Source organism: Pezoporus flaviventris, unplaced genomic scaffold (genome assembly GCF_033815535.1).
Source record: "Pezoporus flaviventris isolate CSIRO_AGI_PZ_B2104156 unplaced genomic scaffold, CSIRO_AGI_Pfla_v1 ptg000066l, whole genome shotgun sequence".
NCBI lineage: Eukaryota > Metazoa > Chordata > Aves > Psittaciformes > Psittacidae > Pezoporus > Pezoporus flaviventris.
Window position 1 is genome coordinate 14703339 of NW_026892614.1, and position 26178 is coordinate 14729516.

The following is a 26178-nucleotide window of genomic DNA, read 5'->3' on the forward strand; positions in this document are numbered from 1 at the left end:
CTAATTCAAGAAGATGCTACTTCTAACCCAAAAGCATGCTTTATACCCTTAATTAGAAGGGCATGGCAGTGTAGTCTGGCTAACCAATAGATTGCTACTGTATTTCAGAGGTGAAGACAGTACAATGAGAAATCACTGTTTCTCTGTGCAGAGTTTTCAAAGAACTAATTAACTAAAGCATCACAACGACTTAATAAAATGGTTAAATATTGATTCAGTTTTAAAGGTAAACTGAGAAGTGGAAAAAAAGAAAAAAAAATGTTATATTTCTTATTGCCGTATTTAAATATATCCTTATTTACAAATGCCATAGAGGAGATTTATTGCAGTCCTGGGGATAGGATACAGATGCCCTGACTTCTGTTTCTGCGATTAATCTGAAAACTATCCACAACCTAAGTTATTATTACATTCTCCAAAATTACTAACTATTGAATTTCCATACTCATCAGTAGTTGTGCATGCTGTTATGAAATATAATGTGCTGTTTATCTTTTGTTTGTTTCTTAATTATTTTTAATTCACGTATGAATATGTGCGGAACAAAGCATATTTGGGTTATCTCATTTTTAGTTTTATATGTTCTTTTAAAGATCAGCATGAGCAAATTGAAAGGAGTTTGAAAAGGGGAAAATGTGTTCCATTCACAGAAATAATGCCTTTAAAAGTCATTTATATTTAGCAGCTAGTTGTAGTGATTATACATACAGCAAGGGAAGTAATGAGAAAATCCCTACGCTGATTAAATGGGAAACTATAATAGAGCATATTATAGATGAATAGAGCAAAGGCCATGCTAAGTGGGTTTAAAATGTAGCATGCTAATCATACATAGGGGAGTGATTATTTCAGGTACTTCTGGAAAGTTAATGTTTAAGAAAATAATTATTTTCATGCAAGCCACTTTAGGCCAGTTTAGACTTTTTTCATAATTGGGCTACACAAACCTGATTTGGCAGTATAATAACAAAAATATTCTGAGCTTGGTTCCTTTGAGCTTTAGCATTTAGATCAAAGAACTGAAACGCTCTTTGCTTTTTATGAGAAACTAGATAAGAAGTACCTAAGTCATAAGACAAATTCTAACAAGATTCTAACGGCAACCATCTCTAACTGCTTTAGATTTTCTGGTGCTTATCTTTTGCTATATATAAGATTCATTTTAGAGGGTCATTGAATGACATCCACTCTTCTCCTTGGTGTAAGAGAGAGAATAGTTTTTCAGTTATGATAAATTCTAAACATTCCAGAAGATGAAGTGATTCTTTTTCTTTTTATGTAACTGAAACTGGTGTATTTAAGATTCAATATACATACATGATTATTTCAGTGTTTCACGTTGACGGAAGATCTATCTAATGTATATGAATATCGTGTTTCTTTTCATCCAAATGAGTTTTGTTCCCAAGTTTTTAATATAGTTCAGCAACAAGTCAAAAGGTTTATGGCTTTTATTTTTAATAATGAAGGAGAGCATCTTGATTTGCTTTGTGATTCCAATAGGAGTTTACTGGTGGCCACAAATCATGACTTATTTCATTAACACTAGCAGTCACTGGATATTTTTTGCAGATATAAACAGAGAAGTGTTTGCAAATTGGTACAGACATTTCCCATGGCTTCAACAATGGAGATCACCAGCCTTTCAGCAGTAAATGAATTCTACTCTTGTATCCTTTATATTTCTTATATTCTTTATAGTTCTTTGGACTTAATTACATGGAAATAACTTCAGTTAAAGTAATTGCAATTTGGTTCTTTACTACTGTTTTTCTATCAGAGTAAAAATGCTGCTTTTTTTTTGTGGTATTGAAATTCAGAACTGGACATAAATATTTTTGGACTGTAAAATTTTTGATGCTATTCATAAAGCAGTAAATACAACGGGCTCTTGATACCTGTATGTCTGTCTTGTTGTCTATCTGTGCCTTTGTACCTTTAGATCAGATTAACTTTAACACAGAGAACTGTACAGATATTGTACTTACAGCCGGTAGCAACCGAGCACTGGAAGTTTTTGACCTCAATGCAGGCTGCAGTGCAGCAGCGATACCAGAAGTTCATACTAGATCAGTTCATCAGATCTGTCAAAATAAGGTATATACTTTATTGAATTTTATTTGTAGTACCACAACTCCATCAAAGAAGAAATTGGAGGCTAAAAATATTGTTGATAGTAATAGAGTATTTATATGTTCGAAGGATGGGCAAGGTTATAAGTCTGTGTGATGAAGGCACCCAGATATCATTTGATGTCTAATGGAAAGCAGGGAGCAGTGAAAATAAATGAACAAGCTTGCTATCAGGGGATTGTATATTGCCCTTGGCTTTACTTGACTGTAATACTGTAGTTCAGTGGGAACTTTTCCTAATGTAATTTTTCTCCTCTAAAGTTGAATCTGAAGTCATCTGGTTTACTCTGAAACTTCAGAAACAGCAACCAAAAAAAAAAAAAAATTGCTTACTACTGCACCAAAACAGATAACTTAAAATCCCTCATCCTTGCTCTTTTTTTGTTTTCTCTTGCTTGAAGATTAATTTGAATGTTTGGGGGTCTCATGGTACCATACATGCTGGAATGCCTACTGCGTTAGGTTTGGTTGAATATGGCTCCTCGTCCCCATTTAGAAAGTCCTTGCTTCTGTGGGTTTAAAAGAATTCCTTATTACTACTTTTGTAGAACTTTTGTGGGTTTTCCTGGGAACTGTGATCTGGTAAAACACTTAAATTTTTGCTAACTATTTCAGTACTGTTTGTAACACATAGGCTTAAGTTTCTGGCTTTTCTTTTTGCTTGGTCAGCTTAGTGTCTTCAGGTTATTTAATCAAGAAAAACTTTAAAGCTGTGGGCAAGTATTCACTTGGGAAAAAGCCTAGAGGTATGTGGTATAGCAAAGAAAACTGACAATTTTGTGAATATTATAGATCAAGGTTCTCTATTTTTTGTTATATGAAATTAATACTTTAGATAAGTCAATAGGAAAATTACACACCGTTTTGTTACAGTTGTATAGTTTATATCTGTTAGCATAAATATAAGCCAGTGAATTTACATTAAGAAAATACCCTACAAATTTTATAGACCTTGAAAAATATGCAGAATGCTGTGTATAAATTACATTCTGTTTGAAGTGTGAAACATATTGGAGTCTAAGGCTAGGTAGTCATGAAGGATAGTGCAATAGAAGTAAATCTGTGGAGTGAAGCAGTTGATGCTGAAGATCCAGTGCCTACACAACAAAATTTATGAAGGCTTTCCTTTTGAATAGCCCTAGTTTTGCCTTGTGGACTGAATGCTCATTGATGGTTGCCATATGTATATTCTTGCAGTGCATTTTCTGGTTTAGATTCATTAAAATTAGTCCCCATGTTCCAAGACTGCTTTTTGATGCTACCTGGGCAGTAGTAAGTCGGGATGATCAGATATATTCTTTAAATAAATAAAAAAAGGAAAATCTATTTAGAAGGTCTTGTAAAACACTAAGGAAGATATGTTCTGATTAAGTGTGGGAAAAACTTGTTAGCAAATGATTAAATACATAGGGTATTCTGGAAAAAGGTGAAGAGCAGGACATTCTTGTTTTTTCTGGTTTTGGACAGCAGCAGCTGTAAGCAAGTCTATGTAACTTGCAATGTAATGAATTCAATTTTAAACTATCTTTTGGTCTATTTTAGGGATTATTTGCAAGAACTGTCAATATCTACTTGATAAGTTTATTGTATAATTTTGAATGAGCTCTCTTTACAGCATTGTCTGATATATAATAAGCAGTATTCTGAATCTTCTTCCATAATAGTTTAGCAGGAATATTGCAAATATGTATATATATGCATATGTATACATATATATATACACATATTAAAGATTTGGCTGAACTATTATAAAGTATATCTCTTAGAAGATGATGAGGTGGGACACCTGTTTTAATGGCTGTGTGTAATTCCTGTCTTGCTTTGTCAAAATCTGCAGTATAGTTGCCCTTCGTTAAATCTGTGCAAATTATGCTGGCTAAAATAATTGAGTTCACCCACACTGTGCCATGACCATAGGTAGTCCAAACCATCACTTTACATTTAGTAGCACATCCCTTGTTGCAGTGGCAGTTACAATGATGTGATGAAGCCTGTATCCAGTAATGGAATGCTGAAGATGATAAACCACCCTGCTGAATCACTTGCTATGGCTTAGCTTATCACAAAGGAATGTTTTAAATCTTCCTAACTGTAAAAAGGTTGTAAAATCAGACTGTATCCTTGCCTGAGATATTAAATCTGCAGCCTATGTACAGATATAAGTAGAGTTGATGAATACTTGTCCCTTACTTGAAGCTTGAATTATGCAAAATAATTTCTGTTCTTGTTATCACTTTGTGATATATTGCCGATGAACATAGAGTACATAGCTATACAGTGTACATTTGTAAAATAGGTACATGGAGTGTTTGCTGTTGTAGGCTAGCAAATTGCTGCGATGGTTCTTTTCAGCTGTGTCAACCTGGCAGTGGTTCTGCCCATTCTTACTGACTCTTCTCCTTTGCTGGAGACAAGAACAGTGGCAGCAACCAGATGGGGCTTCCAGCTTGTCTTCTATCTTGTCGCTCTTCTCCCTTTCTCATTGGCAGCCTCTGGGATGACTGTACTGCCTCAAGCTTCTTTACAATTTGCTGGAGCTCCAGAGCAACCAACATATGGCTGAAGCCTGCACCTCTGATTCTGTGTCGCTTGGCCAGTTTGCATCTCCACACCTGTTTCACCAGTTGAAGCTAGGCTGTATCTCTCTATATCATTACAGGTGCTTTGTTTCTGCAACTGAGTCTTCACCTCTTAAAACCTCTTTCCTTTCTGCTACTTCTCATACTTAATTCCCTCACTCTAGTAAAATCTTTCCCCCACTACCCCTGCCCCATACTGTTCCAGTCACAAGCACACGTTAATTACTGTTGTTCCAGAGCTCCTTATTACATCTTCCCTTCTCACCTCCTTGAACCTCAGTATCTTGCAAGGGTCCAGAGGACACATATGCAGGGACTGGAAGAAACTAAGTTTAAAGAGGTAATGGCCATGAGGAGAAGGATGCAGGGAGGCGAAGAGAGCAGCATCAGTAAAGCTCACTCCCAGAAGGTTGAGATTTCTGCTTTAGTATAAAGAATAATTCTAAGCATCTTTAAATTAAAGGCAGTAGCACAATTAGAAAGTCTCATTTTACACCCAGCTTTGAATGCAAAGGTTTATTTCAGAAACAAAAAATTCAACAGTATAATGCTGAAAACAAATTATAAAAATTGCATGGAAGCTGGAGGAAAATAGTTGTTACTGTGACTCAGAGCAGACGGAAATGTAAGAAAAAAGTCTTAGCTGGTAAATCTTAAAAATCAGTAGTTTCCACATTTGCACAAGAAGCTCTGCTGTGTTGTTACATGTTTATCGTGAGATGAAGAGTAATGAATACAATGAAAATATATCTGCACACTAACATCACATCATGATGGAAAGTATACATTGCTGTGCTTTATCTTTCCTTCTTTATCTCTGTTAACTGTAGGAATAGCCAAAGGTCTTAATACCAGCCTGCTTAATTTGAAAACCTTAAATTACAGCAGTGGTTGAAAGTAATGTATGTCTCTCTATATACACTCTATATATCCTTGGCAGACATATATATATATAAACATTTTCACACTTTACCTTTCCATCTATAGTTTTCATTGACTTGATTATGTTTTCCTCGGGTCTTTGCTTATATTCTACAGAACAGTATTTTGTGTTGTGAATTTTTGTTATTTTGTCAACATAAGGGAAGGGAAATCAGAGCAAGAATGCAGCAAACATCTCTCTGATGAGAAATAGATATTCTGAAACTTATAAAAAGGCCATTTTAGATCTACGTATATGGGGCTGTGACAAATCTAAAGTACTGGACAAAATAAGTCAGTAAAAGGAAAAGAGAAAACTGGGCAAAATTGTAACAACAAAATCTTCACCTTGGGAAGAAGTTGTTCTGGGTAGTATGCTTACCACCAGATTTTTGTCTATATATTTGTATTACATGTGGCACATTACTTTCCATTTGACATTTAATTTAGATTAGTACAGTTATTTAGGATTTGATATATGAAGAACCCTTAATCCTGGAATTACAATAATGCAATTTAGTTTATCGAAGTCCATCAGAGGAAACCACAAAAAACATGCCTAGTTCTTGAACCTCCACGTATGATTAGAGTTTACTCAATTAAATTCCTTGCAGAACTTCAGGCCTTATACTGCTTGCTTAAAACATCTATAATCTTAATCTAATTAAGCATATTAATGTTCATTATTCTAAACCTCAGTGTATTTTAGTTTCCTTAAAAAACTTTTTGGCACCAATTTCCCCTGAAATATAGGGCATACCATATGATGATGATACAAAGCTTGTCTGTCTTTGTGTGCAGGTTCTTGCAGCAGTAATAAAACTGAGCATTCTTTCTAAAGCCTGCTTTCTCAAATATCGCCTTCCAAATCCACCACAGAAACTTTACTGTTGTGTTCTTTATAACCTTCAGCTCCCACCACATGCACTTTCAGTTTTGTTCCCTGTGTTCCCTAAAGACTCTCCCCTATCACAGCCTTATCTTCTTGTGCTGTCCTTATTGCTAGCTGACTGAGAGGCATGCCATACTCCATGCCTGTTCTAAATTATTCTTATGTTGGCTGGTTAATGACTTGTCAAAGAAAATCCCTTTTCTTAATGGCTGTGCTGGTTTTAACTTGTCTGCTAATTATATGTATATTGTGGAAACATCGTAAGACCATTATCCCTCTGTCAGGTTGGTTTTAAATAGTGAAGCAGGTTAAAAAAGTTCTGTATGGGAATCAGCAGACAGTACACTTGCATAAGCATAATTTCATTGGGAAAGTGGGCTAAATACATGGTCCTGTGGAGATGTGGCGGTGATACTGCTGCAGGTTCATGTAATAGCTTACTTCTCTGGGTACTTAGCAGCTGGGGGAAAGAGGTTTATTGTTCCTCTCTAGCCTGAGGCAACTGGTGGAAATCTCCCACTTTTCAGTGACAGGCTGGTGTTGACACTGCTGTATGTCAACAGTGTTGACACTGTTGTATTGATAGACTCAAATTTGATGGAATCAAATTCAAACAGTGATTTCCAACTAGTTCATGAAGTGAACGTGTATGTATGTTTAGAACTTTTTGTATTGGACTCTGAGGTCATGGCTGAGTGAAGAAAGGGATGGTGAGGAAAAGTTACAAAAGCAAAAAAAGGTGTTCTGTAACTTTTAATGGGTACTATCCTTTGGACAACTACTGTCTTTCTCTTTTACAATTACTCTTTTTTCCTTTTTTTCTTTTTTTAACAGATACAGCTAATGTGAAATTATGTAGACTTTGTTGGGAAATATGGTACATTTTAGTTCATCTGTTAGAGCAGGCTGTGGTAATCCTCAGTTTAGAAAGGAAACCCACTTAAAGCAAAATAAATGAAAGCTCCTATAGTCTTTTTAATGCTGAGTATGCCACTTTGTTTTGCCATTTGGGGAATTCTATTGACTAAATACTAAAGCATTTTCCAGTTATATGCCAGTTTTCATAACAAATAGAAGATTCCTGGCAATGAAGCACTGATTGCGGGAAATGGCCTTGAGGTTTCTGTGGTGTATTCAGCCAGAACAAGAATGTGAACAGTGGGGAAAGGAAAGAAGGAGTTTTAACTGTTTATATTTAGTTCCCTGGAGAAACAAGTTTGTAGCCAGTGAAAAGGCCACAGGATTTGCCAACATGGATGTTAAAAAAGCAGAGTTTTAAATATAGGCTGAATTTAATTATTTAAAGGTACAAAGCCAAAATCAGTCCTGTTATGAATGAATGAAATTGCTACTGAAGTCAATGAAAATATGCCCACTTATGCCAAGGTTAAACATGGCTTATAATTAACTGTTAGACTACTGTTTGATCCCTCCCTCTTTTCCTGCCCTTATTTCCTGCCTTAAATGAATGCGCTTGCAGCCCAGAAAGCCAACCGTATCCTGGGTTGCATCAAAAGGAGCGTGACCAGCAGGTCGAAGGAGGTGATCCTGCCCCTCTACTCTGCTCTTGTGAGACCTCACGTGTAGTACTGTGTGCAGTTCTGGTGTCCTCAACATAAGAAGGACATGGAACTGTTGGAACAAGCCCAGAGGAGGGCCACAAGGATGATCAGGGGACTGGAGCACCTCCCATGTGAAGACAGGCTGAGGAAGTTGGGGCTGTTTAGCCTGGAGAAGAGAAGGCTGCGTGGAGACCTCATAGCAGCCTTCCAGTACCTGAATGGGGCCTATAGGGATGCTGGGGAGGGACTCTTCATTAGGGACTGTAGTGACAGGACAAAGGGTAATGGGTTAAAACTTAAACAGGGGAAGTTTAGATTAGATATAAGGAGGAAATTCTTTCCTGTTAGGGTGGTGAGGCACTGGAATGGGTTGCCCAGGGAGGTTGTGAATGCTCTATCCCTGGCAGTGTTCAAGGCCAAGTTGGACAAAGCCTTGGGTGGCATGGTTTAGTGTGAGGTGTCCCTCCCCATGGCAGGGGGGTTGGAACTACATGATCTTAAGGTCCTTTCCAACCCTAACTATTCTGATTCTATGATTCTATGATTGTCTTGTGCAATCACAAAATTATCTTCCCGTGCATCCTATAAAGGATCCCATACCCCAATAGGTAGTAATCCCCATCAGTTTGTGAGATGACCTGGAGAGCCTCTCCCGTTGACTCATCATGGTGGGTGTCACTCCTGGACCAAAGGGCTCACATGGCTGTCCTGGGACAACACTGCAAAGAGTCGAGGCAGTCAAAGAGTTGAGGCAGTCAAAGAGTCAAGGCAGTGCTCCATTTCTCTGACTGCATTATGGAGGTTTCTCCACATGCTAGCTTGCCTCTGCACTCCTTTATGTGTGGGCAGACAAGCTTTTTTACACATAGTCTAACAAACAGCTTTTGTTTGTTTTTTAAATAGACTAAATTCTTCACTGAGACAGTGCTTGGTCACTGGAACAGACTCTCCAGGAAGTGGTCACAGCACCGAGCCTATAAGAGTTCAAGGAGTGTCTGGATGATGCTTGTAGTCAAATGGTTTAGTTTTAGGTAGTCTTGTGAGGAGCACGGAGTTGGACTTGTTGATCCCTGTGGGTCCCTTCCAACTTGAGGTATTCTACGATTCTTTAATTCTATATATATTTAGTGCCACAAGAATAGTTATCTGAAGCTGACTTCATATTTTACAGGGGTCATCCTTCAGTACTCAACAACCCGAAGCTTATAATCTCTTCATGACCACAGCTGCAGGTGATGGCATCAAACTATGGGATTTAAGAACTCTGAGGTAAGGCTGAATTAGATACCTTGGAATAAAACTCCATGCTATATTCAGAATTGTCGTACTTGCTGTGATATACCAGTAGCAATTTGGATGTGGAATAAAATCTACAGTCAGGTCTTTATAAAAGAAAATTAAAGGCTAATTGGAATTTACTAATTTCAACAGACCAGATAAAATGCTGCTTCCTCAGTAGTGGTTAGTTTTGTACCACTAAATGTTCAAGATTTATCACCCATGTTTACCTACCTTTGTACATCTAATTGTATATATAAAATAGTATTTTGAACTGAATGCTGATGGCATTTCATTACTGCTAGAGGAGGTAAAATTTATGATCCAGCTTTTAAAATACAAAAGTAATTGTATGAAATGAGAAATTATGTATGTAGTGCAATGAATTTGCATAATACATTATCATAAACTCAGAATAAAATGCTACACTTGCCAAAAACGTTTCAGTGTTGTACTTGGGAAAGCTGTGGGACAAAGAGAGATAGTGGTGGGAAGGGAACGTTGGTCAGGAAAGGAAATACTTGGGTAATCCCTGTTGAAGAAGCTGAAAGAATTTTGTTTAAAAGCAAAGGGGTTTGGATAGGGGAATGTTTATATTTTAAAGAATAATTTTATATTTGATTTGTGTGTATGTATGCATAAGTTTATTGAAAGATGTAACTTTTTTTTTTTTTTTTTAGTACTGAATTTTCTATTTAGGAAATGCTTAATGAGTATTTCATGTATTTCCCTCTTTCTGTGGAAAGAATACATTAAATTTATAGGGGGCATATATGTTCTTGCCAAAAACATTGCTGTATTACCTGCACTGAATGTCAAAAAGTATTGAAACTAGAGACTGCTGGGGTTGGAATCTGTTACCTTTTTATGTTTTTCTAATAAGCCACTCAAACTGTGTTGCTGAAGAGTAATGAAAAAGTAGAAAGCTTTTCACAGATCACTTATCTTTCTCTTTGTTTCTAAATGTTAATATAAGTAGAGCAGGTGAATGGTAAAATAGTTAAAGTGTAAAATCTGGGCAATCAATTATATGAGTATGTCCTGGGAAGAGAGGAATAATTTATGTATGTTATTGCTCTATATTTAATTTGGCAAAGTTGGTGTATTCCAATGTCCCCTGAGTTCTATTAGCCAAACTTCAAAGAAGTAGTTCAAGTCCTTAATGACATATATTTCAAGGGTGTTAAGTATTATGTATATGTGTGTGTTTGTTACACATTACACAGTGGTAGTAACTGTTGTGGAGAAGAAATGATGAAAACAAATGATTACTTTTCCCTTTCACTTCACCTTTCAGAAAAAAAAAGATAAATATTTAAAACCAAAATTTTCACTCATTATTCAGAACAGAGATCAAATCTTCTGCATTTTAAAATCTATTCTTGAGTTCTCAGAAGGAAGAAAACTGTTCACTTTTTCCTAATGTGTTCACCAGGTGTTTTACACATAAATAAAATTGAAATGGCTGAGTTTGGAAAGATCTATCTGAACTTGGAATGAGTCTCCCCTGAAGTGTTAGGTCTACTGTACAGTTACTGTACAGTTTCTTTCTTTTTTTTTTCTTTGTTCATAGTCTTGTCCAATCAAATCTAGTCCATCCCTTGCACTGTTGGGTGCTTAAAGGGGAGATTAGTTCCTATACAATCTTATGGTGGGCCAGTACCTTTAATCTCTTAAAGCTGTTGATTTGTAAAGTTGGTGCATCAGCCATAGCTGTGTTTTGAATGGTCCTTCTGGAATGACCTCTTTTTGTTTCTGCTTTGGGTTTGCCAGAATAGGGTTTGTTTAGCGAAATGTTTGTCCAGTGTTCTTGAAATATAGCAAAGGTAAGTCCACCTTCTCATTTATACTGTTTGCAGTGTTGTGGCTAATAACACTAACTGCAAGATCTCAACTTTATTGTTTGTTGATTTGTGTTCTAAATATTTGCCCTAAACATCCACAGTGAAAATTGTTTTGCTTTTTGTTTTAATTTGCTTGTTGCACTTCATGATTTCAATTCATTGTTACTGTATTTAATAATTCTGTAAAGTACAAAATTCTGATTAAATAGGGGGAAAAAATCTCCAGCATGGTGCTCTAGAAAGCTGCAGTTGAAAGCATGGGAAATAATTTTCAGAGTAATACTGCTGAGTTTCCTGGGACTCTTTAGTTGTTTCTTTATTTAATTTCATTGATGATGGCTGCTCTTTTTTATTCTTCTGACATGTGTTCCTGTTCTCTTAATTGGCTCAGGAATCACAGCAGGACTCTCAGGTTCTTTTCTGATCTTTGCTTAGAGTAAATCTTCAGACTTGTTATCCTGGCCTGTGGCTTTAGAGGTTTTGAATATATTGATTTTTTTCTTTTTTTTTTTTGTTTTCTCTGAGTTCTGCAAGATTTTTTCCACTCGGTCTGTGTTATCAACCTACTTTTTTTTTCCCCAGTGGAAATAATTTAACTTTTTTTTTCTTTCTATATGTATAAGTTGGTGAGAGTATTTTGCAACTTCCATTTTCATCACCCTTACTGGATAAAGCTATGGATCTGTCTCTCTCTTTCACTATTCATGATCTGGAGGCATTCCAGGATTTCTTCAGAGAATGCCAGAAAATCTTATGGGCTCCTCTGGAGGTGGTACAAGAAAAGATGTTTTAGCTTTCTGATCTTGTCAGCCAATCTCATGCAGCCAGGTCATCTTGCCAATAAATGAGGGAATCTTGGACACTGCTAGTGGCTTTTGGATTTACTCAGACTCCTGCTTCATTTGCTTTGAAATGCATGAATTTATAAAAGTTCATCTCAATATTTCAAATGTTTTTATACTTCTCTTGCATTCTCCTCGTTTATAACTGCAGCTAAGAAAAGATCTAGACAATCTACAATGCACACTTATGAATAAAGAACCAAGGAGAATAGATCTTTTTGGAAGAAGAAGGGTGACTACTTTTCTTCCAGGTTAGGATAATAAACTGTGAGGCTTCATGAATAAATACATTAGGGTAAGATAATGACCTTTGATCAGATTCCAAGAAATTGTGAAGAAGAATTTAAGTAGATTGTCTAAAAGAATAGCTACTTGGAGAACAAAGGAAAATACTTTCTCTGGGGTCCAAAGTGGAAGCAGAACACAGGAGTTAGACTGAGGTGCAATGGGAAACTGAATGAGAAGATCATTACAGTTACCATCTTCAGGATTACCAAGAAAGAGCCTGACAAACATTTAGTTTTTGGGAGGTACAAAAGCTTGATGCATGCTTACATGTTTTGAAGGAGTTTGTGTTCTGTATGATGAATCATACAGAAGATGCAGTAGACTCTTAATTGTCCATAATGTGCAAGAAACTTTACTGTTCTACCTCTGTCTGCTGTCCGTCTATTGAATGTCTTTTAGAAACATCACAACTTCTGAAGTCTGGAATCTAACAATGATTCATAGGGATCTGTACCGGTTATCTCCACCAATTAATTTTAATCTTTTGAGAAAGTCTGGATTGGAATGGCACAAGTTGGTGAGTCTACAGATCACCCAGACTAGACACATCAGAAAATTCCAGTACACTAAGCCTCCTCATCTGCCAGTACTCCCTGTTTATATTGAATATGTTCATTAACATGTAGGACAATGAGAGACAGATATTTCAGCATCCTATTTCTGTAAAACCAAGGCATAGAAAGAGCGTAGAAATTTGGGAATTAGGAAAAGTCCATTCCCTTACACAGTAAACCCATAAGAACGTAAAATGACAGACTAGACTAAATACTAGCTGATGTAATATGTTCGTATGTCAGTTAAATTTCACATGACAGGTTTTAATTCTGTCTGGATCCTTCTAGTTTCTCATTTCCTCCCACTTGTTGATCAGATAATTCAGTATATTAAAACATCTAGGAGAAAGGAAGTTTCCTTCATTAATTATGTTAAAGGAAATTATAAATTCAATGTGTTGTCCTCTTCACATTGATAAAGACATTTAGAATGCTGACTAAACACCTAGTTATAGCACCAGCTCACCTTTGCTGGTAAAGTTACATGAATAGCCTCCTCTTCATGACTGACTGATATTGAGAAAAAACAGCTGTCCAGATTTCTGCCGTAGCTTGCTGTTTCCCTTGCATGATTCATTCCAAAGAGCCACTTTCCTAAGAGATGTTCTTGTATGTGAAGTAATGGAAGTTTTTCTTCTCCAAGGCAAATTTCAGGTTTTCTGTAAAGCTTTTAGGCACTGATGTGGACCTTCCTTGCTCATCAGTAAAATGCAGCTGAAGTCATGGTGCAGTCAAGCTTCATCCTTCTTTTGACATTGTATGGCCTCGTTGGTCTCAGGTTTTCGGATATATCTTTACTGATGCTACAGACTGCACTCTAAGAGCCCTGAGTGCACTACTGGGTCCTAAGTGCCCTGATCAGCCCTGAAACCCCACACATGCACTCTCTGTTCTGTGGTTCAGGCACTCTGTTTAAGCTTGGGCCTGGACTTTTAGTCCTTTTCTGAACTATGCTGTGTACCTGTCTCAGGTCCTGCCTCTGGCCTTGTTTTCTGTATGGACATTGACCTATCTTGCTGGTAGTTTGCCTTGAATTCTGTCTTCAGTGGACCCATGCTGCAATCTTGCCTTCAGCCCTGTATCTGCCTTCACCTCCTGCTACACCTGAATGGACTCCCAGGATGCCCCTGGACCTGGTTTGTCACGTCGTTTTTTTCTGGGACTGTCGGTGGACCTTGTTATCAGTATGCTACTCTGCTCACCTTATTTAGATATGGTCAGACAGTGCCCTGGTCAGTGACAAAACTGTGCCATGACCACCACCGGCTTCTCATTCATTTTCCCTCTTGTAGCAGCCCTGCTTTTGCTCCATTCTGACATGCATATTCACCATTATATTTATTTCTCACATAAGGTGCATAGGTCTGTAAAATTAACTTCATTCACCAATTTTAATTCTGAAAATTATTTTCATTGGTCATGCTTGACCAATGAGATAAACATCTATGATGAAATTACTGGCTGTGTAGATGAGGGGAGAGCAGTGGGTATTGTCTACTGTGACTTCAATAAGGCTTTCACAGTCTTCCATAACATCCTCATGTTGAAGCTGATGAAGTATGGGTTGGATGAGCAGACATTGAGGAGGGTTGATCAGTGGCATGAAGTCTAATTGGAGGCCAGTATTTAGCAGTGTACCTCTGGGATCAGTACTGGTTCCAAACAATCCTGTTTGACATCTTCATTAAGTATCTGGATGATGGGGCAGAGAGTAAGAAGTTTTATGGTGACACAAAACTGGGAGGAGTTTCTGATACACTGGAGGGTTGTGCTGTGATCTAGGACCTCAACACTCTGGAGAAATGGGCTGACAGGTGCCTCGTGTGTTCAGCAAGGGGAAGTGCAAAGTCCCCTTGGCAAAAAGTGAAATCCCCAGGCACCAGTATATGCTTGGGGGTGGGGATTGAATAGCTGGAAAGCAGCTCTGCAGAAAAGGACACCAAGATGAACATGAGTCAGAAATGTGCCTTTGTGGCAAAGAAGGCTGAGGATGCTCTGGGCTGCATTGAAGGAATGTTGACAGCAGACTGAAGGAGGTGATGGTCCCCCTCTCCTTAGCATTGGTGAAGCAACACTGGCTCTATGTGAGCAGGGAAATTAGATCAGGACGACCTCCAGAGCTGCCTAGCAACCTCAACCTTAACATGACATTGTGATTCTATGAAATTAACATTTGGTCTTCTCTACTTCCAACGGAAATACAAAAATAGGAAACTTGCTGGGAGAACAGATATAATCTTAAGTAAGAAAGCAGTATGAAAGAAGATTCAGGGGAGACCTTAGAGCAGCTTTCCAGTACCTAAAGGAGGTGTATAAGAAAGCTGGAGAGTGACTTTTTACAAGGACACATACTGTTAGGGCAGGGGCAATGGTTTTAAACTGAAAGAGGGAAGATTCAGAATAGATACTAACAAGAAATTCTTTTCTGTGAGGGCTGTGAGGCACTGCCAACTGGTTGACCAGAGAAGCTGGTGGTCTAGTGTTAGGTGTCCCTGCCCATGGCAGGGGGGTTGAAACGGGATGCTGTTTCAGGTCCCTTCCAACCCAAACCATTCTATGTTTCTATGAAACTGGAAATAAATTTAGGAAGAAGACATGAGAAATGCTGTCAGATGTGCTTGTCATCTACTGAGAGGTGGGGAGAGCAGGGAAAAGTTCTTACTGCTCAATTTAGAGGTCTGAGCTGCTACTACAGTAGGTGCGGGAAGGTAGATGTGAAAGCTGCTAGACTGCTGGTGTAAGTAATGGGATTGGCAGGGACAAATTGCTGGGAGGAGCTCCCAACCGCCACCATACTATTACCTTTGGTGGCAGAAGCAGCCTCCCTCTGATGCATGGTCTGAACAGTTGAGGAATAGAAGTTCAGCTGCCCTAATGCTGATTACTGCTGAAATAACCATTCCTCATCTCTTTCTGCAAAAAAGGCAGCTTACTGGGCCACAGGAAAGATACCTAAAAAACATTGGGCTACTTGGACATAGTGAATTTCTTCTGCAGAAACTTAGATGCATGATAGTGCTTTGATGCATGATCCCAGGGAAAATCAATTTTACCCTCTCTCAGACTCTGAGAAGATTTGCCAGTCATATATAGATGGTTTCAGGCATTAAGGTAAAATCTCCAACTAGCATTATCATCTTGTGCAACTAGATCATAAACTTCCCTGGCCACATATTTTAGTAGAATTCCTGCAGCCGCATGGAGCTTATCTCATACGTTTTCTAAGAATTACCCTTTGAGAGCCATAGGGTCAGACATGCAGTTTGAGTGAGTGGCCCTTAAATTTTCAGATACTTTCCAGTTTGTGTCTCCACTGTGAACTAACTGCTTGACATCATCCTTAGATATGCATATATACATACTCAGAATTTGATTACTTCTTGGTCTCTTCTGAACATGAGGATCCCATGATTTGTCATCTCTTTTTTTTTTCCTGGAGCTTTCAGTCTTGTTATGTGGATTCTGAGGGTAAAAAGGGAGAAAGTAGTGGCTGGAGTTCCTCCAATTTTGGAACTGGGGATGCATGAAAGTATATAGGGTGGAGAACATGCAGTACCTGATGCATGCCATTGGCGAAAACATGCTGAGCTCCTACGTGAAAGGTTGCTGTGTGTTTAAAATTAAACATGTACGTTTCACAAAGCTTCTACAGCTGTAAAGTTCTACTTGGATTTCATAGAGCCTCAGTGGATCTTTTAGTACTGAATGGTCAATGAACAATTACCAGAACACTAAGACGAAGCAGTAGAATACAAGGAAAACTGGTTGAAAAAAAAATTTGGTTTGCTGTCAAGTTATGGTTTTTAATGCAGCAAGTAGAATGAAATAGACTTATTTGTGAGAGTATTTTATAAAGTCTACACCATTCCAGTATCTTTTTCTTAAAAAGACAGAAAACATTTTTTTTTTTCTAATATTCTACAACTTGTTTGCAACATAAAAAGATACATATTTTGGAATGTGGAATGGAGCTATACAATGGAGAACATAGGGAAAACTTGGCTGTTTGCTGTCCCATGCAATTACCACATGTTTGTCATGGTAACCCCTGAAAAGCTTTAACCAGAGAAGCATTCTTAGGAGGCTGGACATCATGCCAGTTGGCTATGTAAAGCTTACAAAATCCAAAATCAGTTCAATCACCACCTGTTGCTACTTAAAAAATAACAGGGGAAAAAAAAAAAAGAAGGTTGAAATGAGAACTCCTAGAATAAGCTAAAATTATATGCAGAATATCTATCTATTTATTCTGAGATATTTTATCCACTTTTTTCCATTGTCTGGAGATATCTGAAGTTAATTGCATAACAAAGTTTCTGCTTGATTCTGTGGAAAGTTTAATTGGAATCAATTTTTTAAATGCCTTTTTAAAGCGGGGTTTTGAGGAGGTGGGGCTGTAGTTGTAATACTTACATCCTGATTGTAATGGAAAAGTTGAACAGTAAAACAATTAAGAAAATAGAATCCAGGATGTTAGTTATTACTACGACCATACTAGCACAAGGAAAAGTGACACTGTTCTGTCACCCAGACATTGTTTTATGTTGCTGTAGTATAGCAGAGAAATGATCAGTGAAAGCACTGGAATCCTGTTAGTTCTTATGCATCTATTTCTAGGTGGAGTAATTGAGTTATTGGTCAGAAATGTGGAGGAGTCAGATTCCTGTGAAAAGAAGTTGTTTGCAGTGATTTATTAGGCGACCATTCTGTGAAGAAGAAACACCTCATTGAGAAAGTTAGCTTTTACAGGCCTTGAGACCAAGGTCTTAAACACTGAGGACTAGTCCTGTTTGGCCAGAGCTCTACTTAATGGTCATCCTGAAGGCATATTCAGGAGGGACAGAGGATATATGAATTTTGTTTATTTTTCTTATGAGGAAATTTCTTTCGTGGGATGCCCTTGAATGGTACAAGTATAAGATTAAAAAGAAACTTTTCCTTCAAACATTTCTATGAAAGTTTTCCACATGTGACAGTGAGCAGCGACACTGACAAGAACTTTCTCTTGGGGTGGTACTCTGGTTCACAAACAGTGCAACTGAGACTGGCAGAGACAATAAAAAAACATGATTGAGGCTAAGTTCTGGGAGAGATCTACTGTATGCAGTGAATATTTGGTGGGAGCCTGAGGGCAAAATCTTGCAATGTCAAATCAGACCACAAAGGGGAACAGCTGACAGGTGCAACACGTCATGCTTTGTTTTTATTTCTGCCTAAATAGTTTGAAAGGATTGCCCAAAGTTACAATAATACCTTTGCTGCTTAGTCACAGAATTATGTAATGATGATGGTTGGAAGGTACCTTTGGAGGTATTGTCTAACTTCCCTGCTCAAGCAGGGTTCCCTACAGCTAGTTGTCTGCCGTTGCATCCAGATGGCCCTTGAATATCTCTAAGGATAGAGATTCTGTGATCTCTCTTGGGTAACCTGTGCCAGTGCTCAGTCACCCTCACAGTAATAAAGTGTTTCCTGATAAGACTGAATCTCCTGTATTTCAATTTTTTCCATTGCCTCTTGTCCTGTCACTGGGCACTGCTGAAAAGAGCTAAGTCTGTTTTCTTTAAAGCCAACCTTCAGCTCATTGATGGCTGCTGTCATTGTGAGGCCACTCTCAATTGTCTCTGAAAGATCACGGTAGTCAGGAGAGGTATCTGAAGACTGAAAGAAAGTAGATGTTAATCCTATCTTCAGAAAGGCCAAGAAGAAGATCCCATGGAAGTAGGGACTGGTCAGTTTCGTTTTGGTCCCTGGGAAGGTGATGGAACAACTAATTCTGAAAACCATTTCCAGTGACTGAGCACTGGCACAGGTTGCCCAGTGAGGTTGTTGAGTTTTGTACCTTGGAGATATTCAAAACTCGTCCAGACATGGTCCTCAGTAACAGTCTAGGTGGGGAGGGGGGCTGGATAAGGTGACCTCCAGAGGTGCCTTCCAACCTCAATCATTATGATTGTGTTGTGAGAAGAATGAGGTGTGAGAAGCGTGTCTTACCCTTTATGTTTTCTTTTAGATTACCGTCAAGAAAAAAAAAAGTTTTTTGAAAGTATAAATCAAATATGTGGCTTGTCATAAACTGCCTAAAATTTGGGGTTGTATATGTTAGACTGCTGCATTTGAGAAGAGGCTGAGGTAGCTAATATCCTCATTTAGTGTCAACAGGAAGCTTGAATTGAAGTAGGTTATTCAATGACCCGAATGTGGCCATCGATTAGTCAAAGTCTCTGAATATTCTTGCAGAGCTATGTGCAAACTGTAGTTAAAGAATACTTTTACACCTTAGTCACAGTAATTGACAGTCTTTAGAAATTACTTCTCTGAACTGTAGTGTTTTCTTCAACAGTTTTAGTGTAGAACTAGTCTGAGATGAAAGGTCCAGTTACTGTATACTGAAATTGTCCATTAGTATCAGTAGTTTTGTTATACAGAAATTAATGTGTACTATCTGTGAAGGTTCAAAGTTAGACTCTGTAAAATGATGTGTCTTTTTTTTATGTTTTACTGCATGATAGCCATTGGATCAGTCATAAAGTGATGTTTTTGTTGAAGTATGCCTGTTTCACCTGGGTGAACAAAATCAACTTGGTATTCAGTGCATTCTTACATATACATGTGTGTCTAAAACAGAACGACGTGGTATAAAGATTTAGAGATTCCTGCATATGGGTTCAGTCAATCACATTAACACAGCAACTGTGATTTCACTGGCCAGGAAAAATTGTGTATCACAGGTGTTGGCAGGAGATCTTACTCTTCCAGATTTGTTCCTGGACCTAGCATGCATAAAAAAAAAGAATGTGTAACAGCTGCATTATGGTGAAGTTGATAACATTCATAATAAAGGCAAAAGAAGAAAACAGTTTATTATGCCTCTTTTGAAATAATACCTCATGGCTACAGAAATAAAGCTCTGAAAGGAGTTATTCACATGTAAACAATAATTCTGATGGGGTTGAAACTTTTATTAAAATGTCTTTTAACATAGAAGCAACTCTTAAACACTACTTTTTTCCTTAGTTTTGTAGTGGCTACCAGGTTATCTTTACAACCATGGATTTTTTTTAGATATTAATCTTCATTTCATTAAAAACATTCTTTTTAAATGTTCCAAGTGTGCTCAGCTGTCAAGAACTCACTCTACAATAGTGCCTTGCAATGTTAACATGTAAAGTAGGAAATTAATTCTTTGTATTAAATTTAAATGCGTTCTTTCCTTTAGACTATATTAACACAGATAGGTAAGAAGTTATCTACAGCTGTAGGGTAGATAGCTAGACTTATCAGTTTGATTGTCATTTGGATATTGTCTTTCTTGAATTTACAAGATAAATTAGTACATGGAGTAGGAATGTAAATAGAGTAGCACAGATTAAATATCCAGATTTGGGTATAAGAAAAGCAAACAGTAATTATCTATGTTATGATTCCACATACTGGATTTTCATTTGGTATTATAAATTACTCAAGGGAGATTTCTGAAGTGTCACAGGGCAGACTGGCTTTCACAGCACCTTACCTTTAATGCAGGGGAGTTTGGCTTTCCCTGCTGTGATGGCTAACTAACAGTAACTTAGTGGTAGGCATCGCAGCTTCTCATTTTTAAATAGGAATGATTCTTCGATCTTTGTAAACTAAACAATGCCCAAGTATGTTTTTGGGCATTTACCTGTGGCAATTTTGTGTGTTTATTTTCTTTTTAGTTGTTAATATTCTTTAATGACTTTCAGTTTTGACAAAATCCTACTGCGGAGATATTTAGAACTTAAGTGGTGGATTTGCTCCGGTAAGTTTGTAGACTAAGAGAAATAGATGACACTTCAGCAGCGTTTCATGAAAATGGCAGTAAAGGAGCTAGTTTTCCGCTGGTTTTAATAAGACTGAAATTTCTCTGAAGGTGTGAACGTCGTTTTGAAGGGCACAGTAGCCGCTGCTATCCATGTGGAATTGCAGTGTCTCCTTGTGGACGGTTTATAGCCAGTGGATCAGATGACAAATATGTAAGTAATGTTTCTCCTTATTTTCCTCTTAAATCATAGGAACTACTCCTACTGTACGCAAAGGAGTCTTTTTATGCATGTTTCTAGGATTCAGCTTGATGCAAAACGGGTCTATTATACTTTCATATCTTTAATTTTTATGTAGCAGTTATGCATGATTAGCAGGTATACAGATATACATAATGTATGTTCATTATTTTGCCTGAAAAAAATCCCTGAACAACCAAATCTTAGTGTTCAAAGTAATTGTTAAAAGTTTGTTTCTGAATGTTTTCATAGTTTTTTGACTCTGAATTGTCACGTGCCATCAAAGATGGGAATGATACCTCTGTAGCACAGCTTTATGTAGTGTGTACATATCTGACCACTAGGAACTATGTATCAACTACACATTATTTTACTTAAGCTACCAAATACAGCATGATGAATCTTTAATTACTTGTTTTGTATGAACCCATCAGCTGAATACAAAATAAAAAGTCATTCAACTGTAATTAGAACTTTTGATAATTCATGGTGTAATTTTGTGTGTGTGTGTTTCCTCCTCAGACAGGTTCTCTTCTCATTCAGTGTCAACTGTATTTAAATTATTACACTTAGTGAAAAGTCCTGAGTAAATGTGTGTTGCTACCTTTTTGACTATGCACTTATTTTTAATTCAGTAAGTCCTGCATTGTTGCCTCAGTTTCTTGGTGTTTTCTAAGAGGTAGATGACTTCTAGCTTGTAATATATGCCTTTGAAACTAGGTTAGGGTTGGTTTCACTGTAAACACATCCTTCCAAAACAACTAGGTAGGAAAGCTATTTAACCTCTACGTATTTCTTGGTGACTCACCAGGACCATGACACAGCGTTTTTTGGTCAACTTCAAATTCAGAACAAGAGGAATTTATTGTTGTGGCTAGTTTTGAAATACTGGCTCCGATCATGTGAAGATTAGAGATTTTATTGGCATATTGCTAGAGGTTTGGCAATACCTAATGTGTTCTTGACATTTCCATGATAAATTTCTTTTTTCAAGTTTTTGGTAATTTGCATTTCAAAATGTAGCTTGCAATACAAAAGAAAGACTTGTTGCTTTGTTTGCGAAACAAAATGCATCTAATATTGATCTCAGCTCTTGACATATGATATAAATATATTTAGTTGAGATTGCTAATTAAAGTTGATTTTGATTAGTATAAAGAGGTGCAGTCACAAGACCTTCTGTCTCCTCTTTTGCATTAAAGTCATTTGGAATTACTGCTGATTCAAGAAAAGGAAGGCATAAAACTTGATTTTGCCATTACTCCAAATTTCTTGGCACTTGGCTGCTTGTCAAAGGAAGCTGAATATCTGGACTGCATCCTGCTCCAGTTGGCATGTGGTCCCTGGCGGGCGCTGTGCCACTCAACACTTTTTAGTATGGCTCTTCGGTTGGAATTTTGCATAATTTTCATCGTATGTCTGTAAAGCTCTTTCATTGTTCTTGTTGTTGTCCCCTCAGGAAAATGGAGTCAAGTTTCAGACTCTTGCTACATCTGTACTGTTAGGACATAATACAGTTTGAGGGCATTTTTCAGAGGCTTCTCTTTGAAATATTGAGACTGGATGTACTTTTGTGTTTCCTATTGAAAAAGAAAATTGAACATGGCACTGAATAGTTCATTCACATTGCTAAACTAATAATATCCTTACAGATGGACTGATGTGCAACTGGAACTGTTTTAAGAGCATCAAGAAGCCACATATTTTTGCAGATTGTATTTTATGAGTGAATGTCCACTGGAATTCAAAAAGCTGCACAAAACTTCAGCAGTGTGGATGCAAAGTGTTGCCTCAAAATAATGCATTCTGGAAATACATTACGTATCTTTCCACTGACCAGCAACTGCATCTTCAATCATCTCAGAGATTAATTTATCAAGTGCAATGCTTGAACCCTGTGGTTAACAAATGTGATTGAATTTACAACTAAGGAGGCAGAATTGGAATATAATTGAGAGACATTAATCTTAAACTGCCTTTTTTATTTCAAAATATTTGAAGTGTTTGACGGAGGGGAATATTTTGGCTGCACTGATTAATATAAAAGTCAAAACCGTATTTCCACAGGGCATAGAATTAGAAAACTGAAATATGCTATTGTAAACAAAGAGATGCAAATTCTGTCTGCCTTTTTCTCTACTTACAAAGTAGGTGACCTATTTTATATGAGAACAACTTGGTACAACTTCTCTGTGGCTGAAGCAGCTGCTTGTTTTTATTTGAACTGCTTTTGTGTGTGTTAGTATGAGATTTGTACATATTGTAATTCACATGTTGAAAGTGTTCCCCTAACTGATTACTGCAACTTCTTTAAGAGAACCTTTGTCAAGACACGTGTAGGTCCTGACAGTGTGATCAAGGCAGGTACCTGCAGTATCCTGGCTTTGAACTGTGATTACCCTTTCCATAATTCATTGTGATTAGAAAACACAGAAAGTCAACACTTCTAATATCTTCTCTTTATCTTAAATAGCCTAAGGTTGCAAATGACATGGGTGACATTTTCTTAAATGAATGCACATAATATTTTAATTTCTAACCATTGTGCAAAAAGGCAGTGTGAGGTTTCTGTTTATCAGACAATAGCATTAAGGATACTGGACAAATACTCTGATTTGATTTAGATTTCTATTTTCCTGGGCTCTGTACAATTATGTTTACCTAAACATTTGTTGGCCAAAGCAATCTTAGTCTTAAAAGGACAAAAATATCTGGAGGATGTTAAATGCTACCTTTAAAAATAGAAATTGCTAAACTTTTCCTGTGCTCCATGTAGTACTAGTTAGCTGGTTTGCTTCACATCTAATTAGGTTCTTCATTTCTGTTTCTGAAGACCTTAGGGTTCTCTGATTAAATTCCAAGTTTCCAGAAAATAAAGCAGGGAGTTCAGAAATCAAGATTTGGCTCTTTAGTTGTTTACAAATTTATTCTTGCTAGCTCTCTTTGAACTGTAGTCTTTAAGGGGCATGTTTGATCCTAGTGCTGAAATGGAATTTGCTAACATAAAACTGTCCATGTCAAATCTCAGACCTGGGCTTACAGTTCACACTGACTGACGCATATTGCAAACCCAGACATTTTTCACCATAACAGGTAATGTATGCAATCGTCTTCCATTTTATTTATGCTTTATATCAAAGTAAAGGATCTTGTCTAAAACGCTGTCTTTGAAGCACATTCTAAATCCAGGATTAAATTTATGCTTTCTAACTGTGAGGGCAACAAATCTAGAGAGAGTAAGATGAAGTCTTCTCCAGAGGGCATCAGCACTGAAAGAAGTAACGGGAGGCAGGATAAGGCAATTTGATGCTTATACATAACGCTAGAGTTCTAACCACATGTTAATCCCTGAATGTTAACATCTGGACAAAACTGGTTTTAGAGTAAATTTCCATTATACAAGTGATGCTGAAAACATACTGATCAGAGGACAGATCCAAAGAATTCTGCAAACCTGTGAGTTCTGGCTGGGTGCAAACCTGGGCCTGATAGTGCTTGCAGACTCAGTTGTTTTCAGATACAGGATTCTGCATCTGCCATAATACAAACTGTTAGAACTGTTAGTTACAGAGGCTGATATTCCAAATAGAGTGTCAGTCCTACTGAGCAATATATTTTAATATTTTGCTACGATATATTTATTTAGTTGTCTCATTATTCATTGTCTCAAATAGCATAATATCTTTATTATTTTCCCTCTTGGATTAGGAAAATAACTTATAAGGACAAGAAAAATACGTATAATAGAACTCTTAGTTTTATTTTTATTGATTCTTACATCAGGATAACTATCTTTAAATATATTATTTCTTATTTTGTCAATCACAAATGCATTCAAAATTCAGCGCTGCTGTCTGTCAAACTCGTCATCTACTTTACTGAGCCACATATGTTTTGGCTTTGAGAAGCCGTAGTGAAAGGAGCTCTATAACTTGAAGTAGTTTAATAGTAGTTCATTATTCTTGAGAGTATTTGGAGGTATCATTGATATTTAAATTAGGTATCTTTGATACAGTAGAGTATGCTGTAGTGTTGACTTTAATACAGGGTTTGAAAACTATGAGGATAGCTTCTTTACTGGGAAATTACTTCTAGAAATGTCTGATAGTGGTGTTGCGTAGTATATATTGTCTGGTCTATCCTTCAAACCAGAAGGCTTGCAGAACACAATGTATTGTATGAAGCAGTGTCGGGGACTATTTGGGGTGTTTTGGTTTACAGTGTCTTTGGTATCCCAATGATATATTGCTCAAGTTTTATTTCATATGTCCATATTGTTTAACTAAGATACTCTTTAAGGGAAAACATCTGGAGAAGATAACACTGGTAATGTTTACTGTGGAAAGACCATGACTGACATTGCTTGGCAGAAGGAAAACCATGGCAGAGAACGAATGATAGATACTGCAACTACCTCTCTGCCAGCTGGAGAAAATCTATCCCTTTCCAAACGAGAATACAACTTTGTGTTACTCTTGAACTCCAGTTTCTTGGATTCTTTGGTAGTGTGATTGTCTCTTAGACCTATTATCCTAGGAGGGAAGAAATAAATATTGATTTCTTATTAATACAGTCATGACTTTACAGAGTGCTGTTACTTGGTTGTCTCTTGGGTATAACTTTAAAGATGATTGCAGATCTTAGCCTTGGGAGATTATTTTATGAACCATGATATTATGTGAGCTTGAGCACATCAGTTGTTCTTGTTTGCTTCTTGATTGGATCAGACTATTGCTTTATCTAAGCCTCTGCACCTCTGAAGTGACCACCAAGAAAACAGACTGGCAGTTGAGATTATGGGAGGATTTTCTGCTGGCTATAGATGTGTGCATATTTAACCACTACAGAACATTTTTTTTTCTAGTGGCCTGTTAAACTGAATTTTATGAGGCTGCAGTGTGTTACTGTGTTAACCTTTAATTTTGGTAATTAGAGAGCTGAGTGAAAGCATGAGAACTTAGCCTTTTTTGCTAAAGAAAAATAACTTTACTGAAAAATACCCCATATTCAAACGTAAGCATAACAGGAACCCAAAGTAGATATAAATACCCAAATTTCATTTGGAATGCATGTAGCACTGAAGTGCCAAAAGAGGATATGTATAGAGTTATACCCAGAGGGCTTGTGTTTTCTATATGTATACCTCCTACTCCACAAATTTGACTGCTGCTGAATTTTGTGTCATTGGTACATATCCCTATAAACCTACAAGTTGATTGCATTGTGCTTGCAAATTTATTAAGATGGGGTAATCCTTTGTAAAGC

General features: G+C 37.2%; 1 protein-coding gene across 1 annotated transcript in view; it reads left to right on the top strand.

The window, feature by feature from the left end:
• The window catches only part of WDR27 (WD repeat domain 27), a 56396-nt gene that overhangs the window by 23153 nt on the left and 7065 nt on the right, over window positions 1-26178 (top strand). Inside the window, exons 19-22 of the mRNA XM_061471335.1 lie at window positions 1573-1670; window positions 1976-2097; window positions 9258-9355; window positions 20784-20886. Of these exons, the coding sequence (XP_061327319.1) occupies window positions 1573-1670; window positions 1976-2097; window positions 9258-9355; window positions 20784-20886 (421 nt within the window). The remainder of the gene's footprint in view (window positions 1-1572; window positions 1671-1975; window positions 2098-9257; window positions 9356-20783; window positions 20887-26178) is intronic.